At 55.8% G+C, this 5,293-nt stretch overlaps 2 protein-coding genes across 2 annotated transcripts; both read left to right on the forward strand.

Annotated features, from left to right (window-relative positions):
• Positions 1–506: 506 nt before the first annotated feature.
• TIFAB (TIFA inhibitor) lies at positions 507–1,100 on the forward strand. The gene has a single exon (XM_032626516.1). The coding sequence runs from the start codon at positions 507–509 to the stop codon at positions 1,098–1,100; it is 594 nt and encodes a 197-aa protein (XP_032482407.1).
• Positions 1,101–3,211: 2,111 nt separating this feature from the next.
• On the forward strand, positions 3,212–4,180 carry DCANP1 (dendritic cell associated nuclear protein). Its single transcript, XM_032626517.1, is given in 7 exon segments — positions 3,212–3,348; positions 3,472–3,583; positions 3,586–3,751; positions 3,754–3,870; positions 3,873–4,011; positions 4,013–4,083; positions 4,086–4,180. Coding segments are annotated over 7 exon segments (837 nt in total).
• Positions 4,181–5,293: the final 1,113 nt, after the last annotated feature.

A 5,293-nucleotide genomic window follows, 5' to 3' on the forward strand; every position in this document is an offset into this window, starting at 1 on the left:
GCCACTGGTCAGCGCCTGGCTCAGCAGAGGGCTTGGCAGGCAATTGTTGTGTGACTGTCGGATACAGGGAAGGTGGATCCTACCTTCCATCCTTCCCTTTCCATGAGGCAGGGCAAATTGTCCCCAAATGCCAACAGGCCACCCAAACCCCACCACACAGGCTGGTGCGCCTTGGGCCTACGCACAGACAAGGATCAACATTCCTACGTCACGGAAGAGAGAACTAAAATTTGGAAAGTGAGTAGCTTGCCTCACTCAGGGTGTGTTAGGGATGAAGCTGAGGCTAGAAGCAGCGGGCCTGAGCTTCCACACCAGCTCTGGCCGTGGCTGCAGCCCGGCTGGAGCAGAATGACTGCATGGACGTTCAGTGCCCGGCCCTGCTTGGCCAGAGGTGGCTGGGAGCCCCTGAGGTGGGCAAGAATGTCTGGGCTCAGGCAATCACAGAGGAGTGTCTGCCTCCACCCACGCCTGTGTGTCTGTGCTCCGTCTTTCTTAGGCTATCATCCATGGAGAGGCCCCTCACCGTCCTGCGGGTGAGCCTGCACCACCCCACGCCAGGCCCTGCCACCTTCGCCAATGTCCCTCCGCAGCTAGAGCACGACACCAGCCCACTGCTGGTGGGCCGGGGCCCGGATGCCCACCTCCGGCTGCAGCTCCCTCGCCTCTCCCGCCGGCACTTGTCACTGGAACCCTACCTGGAGAAGGGCGGTGCCCGGCTGGCCTTCAACTTGAAGGTTCTGAGCCGCAAGGGCTGCGTGTGGGTCAACGGGCTGACGCTGAGGTTCCTGGAGCAGATGCCCCTGAGCACCGTTAACAGGGTCGCCTTCTCTGGCATGCAGATGGTGGTCCACATCGAGGGAGGCACCTCCCTGGAGGCCTTTGTCTGCTGCTTCCAACTCAGCCCCTCGCCCCTGATTTACAGGCTCCAGGCTGAGGAGACCGACGAATGGGAAATCATCCCCCAGAAGCAGCCTCCCTCAGGTTCAGGGAAGCAGGCTCCGGGTCACCTGGGGTTTCTTGACAGCCCTTCCCAGCCCAGGCCTGGAGGAGCACCAGAAATACAGCTCCAGAGGGAGCCCCCAGATGGTGCGCTCTGCTAGCCCCGCCGGCCACCCCGGAGCAAGCCTTAGCTGAAATGGGGCTTGAAATAGTCAAGCTACATCATGCAAGTTTGACAAGCCAGGCCTGCGGCGTAATAATGAACCTATTCTGCAAGCGTGAACCACCAGGGGTGAGGGGAGTGCCCTCCACATCCACAGCTATGCAAGGTAACAGGAACTTCATATACTTTTAGAGGCCCTGAGGGGTTCTGGGAGCCTCTCTCAGTGTTTCCCCACATTTCCCCCTCTCGTCTGACTAGGAGTTACTTTATGTTGCTAATTTTGTGTGCCGCTTAAGAGCTGGAGTTTGAGGTTGCACCAGGAATGCATGGACACATGTAGCAATTACGTTTGTGGTAGCTTGGGGTTACCTTGGGCTTTCAAATACCCACAGGCACTCGGGGCTTAGGGAAGCCTGTGTTTAATAAACTGCAAGCATTTCATTAAGCTGGCATACCCAGCAGGATCCCCTGATCCCCAGATGGGCCGCCTGTATGCCACATCGTCATGCAGAGGCAGGGGCGGGAAATAGAGAAGAGGCGTAAGAGGAAATTGGCAAGGCGGGGGCTCACGGTTCTGAAAAGGATGGAGGTAGAGCTGAGGGCTTCCTGGGGATGGGGAGCTGGGGGCTGGGCCTGCCCAGAAATTCATCGTCACTGCCATTCTCTTCATCCTCATGCTCCCCCACTCTCACTTCTGGATCAAAGCCTCGGCTGACCAGAGGGCAAAGGTCTTCAGGGGAAGGTAGCTTCCCAGAGCAATGGGCTCTTCCAGGACTAATTCTATGAGAGGGCGGGCTGGGAGGTTGTGACAGAATATAGTTCAGCAGTTATTTCACTCAAGGGTGGGTCGTGTGCCAATGGGGGTGGACTAGTGGGGGATCGAGCGTGCGCTCATTTTCTCGGTGCATGTTGGGAGGTATGTGCTGGGGAGCTGAGCCCAAGCAGCCACGCTCCATGCCACCCCAGAGAGGGGGAGTGTGGTCTAGAAACCATGTTCACCTGTGTAATGAAGGGAGGGACCTCAGACCCGGACGGTTGCCACCAGCCTTGAACGTGCTGTACGATATCCAAGGCACTGAAGCTGCCCACTAGCTGGCTCACATCTCAAGGTCTGTAACCACCTCCAACAAGGCTTTCAACACCCCTCACTTCCCGCCCAAGAAGAGAGATCCTTTTGCACCCAGGGTAGGCTGCAAGGAAGTTCAACCGCACTGCCAGGCCTGAGCATCTTCTCCTTGGGGAAGATAGCAGTGGGCGGGACCCAGACTGCCCAGACTTGGGAAGATTCCATCCGATAGGGAACGAGGCAGATACACTCAGGTCACAGCCACAAAGCAGAGGAGGGCAAGGGATGTGAGAAGAAGGGGCTGTCCAAAGCTGTGAATGGCCCATGGGGCCACCAAAGCAGTCCTTCACTCAACTTTCACCAAGCACCCACCTTGTACCAGATGCTGTGCAAAGCCCGGGGAACCAGCAGTGAACAGGTTGACTAAGGCCCTGTTCTCAGGGAGCTTACTTGGGACTCAGGAAAGACATGCATTCAGGAGATGATCACTGTGGGCAGTGCTAGAGACATTGTGTTTTCTCTCTCTTCATGCTGGTGTTAACCTCAGCTCTACTATTAAGTGGCCGTGTCTGGTGAGTGCTGACCATGTACTCCACGCTCTGCTAGGTGCTGTGTACATTCCCCCATTTAATCTCCACAATGCCCAGATAGACAACGGTATTAACCACATTGTACAGACGAGGAAATTGAGGCTCAGAAAAGTGAAGTATCTTGCCCGACGTCACGCCACTCACTAGCTGTGTGATCTTGGGCAAGTGACTTAGGCTGCTTTGGTCTCTATTTCTCCTTCTGGAAAATGGGCAAGATGATAGCACCTCCCTGCTGGAGCCCGCTGGGCTCCCCACTGGAGCCAGCCAGTGGGCTGTGAGGGTTTTAGGAGGTGGCACATATAAAGCACTTAGTGCAGCACCTGGCGTGCAGCAGCCACTCAGTAAGTATCAGCTACTATCGCGAGACCTGAGAGAGGGAAACATATAGGTCCTGACCCAAGGGCTCACCTTAGACAGGAATATGGAGTGAGAGAAGGTTGGGAGCCTGGCGGGATGGCTCTGGAGCCTGAGGGCTCAGCCACACTCTGTGATTCCCTGATGAAGAATTTTGTCTTAGCCATGGACCTGGTGGGCAGTCAGGAGGGGGTTTATTATTGTGAACGTTGGCACCAGAAGGCCCAATATTCAGGGTTTGTAGAATGAGAGACACACGGTCAAGGGCGGGTGAGCCGCAGAAGCCATGTGTGCTGTGGTCTGATGAGGCCCACTGTTTCGGGACTGCCTTTATTTTTCACACAATGATCCCTCCACAGACCGAAGTGCTCCCCAAACTATGCATTAGGGAGCAGCAGCCCTTTGCACGCAGAACGGAAAAGCCGCTGCCTGAAGACTAAACCTGAACGTCAAAGGCTGGAGAGAGGAAGCTGGCTGGTGGCCCCCCAGAGCCCCCAGGGTGCAGCTCCCCTGCTCCACCAGGGAACCTTTGCCATAGACCGAGAGTCCTCTTCCTTCCAGGAAGGGGCAAACCCAACCTAGCTGGGGGCCTATGAGAGGGAGCAGCCCACCTCCTCCCTGGGGGTGTCTCTGACTCGGGGTGAAGTCTGGGAGGCCCTCTGGGCCCCAGGATGGACTGTGCAGCACGCGGGAGGAGGGCAAACCAGAGACAGGGCAGAAGGGAGCCAGGAAACACCCAGCTTGTTGTTTCAGACTCTACCTGTTCATAAAGTCCCCTCCGGAAACTCACCGCCTGCCTCATACATGTTTCCTAAACAGCAAAGCTCCACTCCATGCAAGGCTCCATTTTTCTTCGGTAGAAAACCATTTAAATCACCAGACCCCAACACCCACCCTCCAATTCTCGCCCAGAAGTTAGAATTATCAGGTTGGCTTCAGGCCCTGGTCCATGAACTTGATACCCCTTTCCTTTGCTGCTCAGACAGACTGAGCAGGGCAGTGAGTCCCTCTCAACAATGTCCTCTGCATTCCCTCAGCTCGCATACACAGGGCAGCCTATGTGGCTGAGGGGTGTACACGCACACACGCGCACACACGCTGTCGTGGCTCCAAGCAGGGGCTCTGCAGTCGGGCTGCTGCCTGGGTTAGAATTCTTGCTCCACACTTACAAGTTCGGGGATCTTGGACAAGTGACTGAAATTCCCTGTACCTCAGTTTCTTCTTCTGGGAAATGGGGAAAATAACAGCTTTGAGAAGGTAAAATAAGGCACTGCATATAAAGAACCTGGTGCAGTGTCTGGCACACAGGAAGTGCTCAATAGGGTTGCTTTCATTGTTTGATTTAGTGGAATGAATTGAATGCATATAGACACATGGACTCAGCTTACACACACACACACACACACACACACACACACACATCTGCTACAAAGAGCTACATCAATTATATTCAGGCATACCCCAGAGCGCTACAACTCTCTGAGAGGACATCTGGAAATTTAGAAATCATTCCCTGTGCCCTTTCAGGCATTATAACCCCACATTCCTCTGCTCTTCTAAGAATGGGAGTCCCCCCGACCTGTCTGTGAGTCACTGCATTCGCTTGAGCCCCGTGCTGAGGGAGACTCGAGAAAGCTCCATCAACAACCCCAGCGTGGGGCTCTGAGGCACAAAGAAACGCCGTCAGGTCGCGGCGGCAGACTCGTCAGGCAGCGCAGTCCTGGCCACAGCCGTGCACGGCCGTTCCCTCCCGGCACCGGGACGCTGAGCCCACGGTTTCCATGTCTCTCTCCCTGTGAGACACCAAGATCCACACAGACAAGGACCCTGGGTGGTTTGCTGTTGTATTCCTGACGGCCATCACAGAGCTGGGCAGAGCCGGGACGGACAGACAGGCACGCGTGGTCAGGGAAGCAGTCACTTCCTGCCCCAAACAGAGGCACGTCGGTGTCCCCGGGAGACCCTGGGAGGGCTCCCAGCCACAGCAATCAGGGCTTGGGCTGGCTGGATTGAGTCTAGGCCTGTGGGCCACAGAGACCACCTACCGCAAACATACACTAGGAGCACACAGCCTCCCTGAAACAAGACTGTCTCTTAAAGAGATTTCCTGTGGTATAGGATGCTAAGATCTGGCCCTGCTAGAGGCATCTGCGTTTTCAAAGAAAGGATTGGAGAAGGCAA

Source organism: Phocoena sinus, chromosome 3 (assembly GCF_008692025.1).
Source record: "Phocoena sinus isolate mPhoSin1 chromosome 3, mPhoSin1.pri, whole genome shotgun sequence".
Classification (NCBI taxonomy): Eukaryota; Metazoa; Chordata; class Mammalia; order Artiodactyla; family Phocoenidae; genus Phocoena; species Phocoena sinus.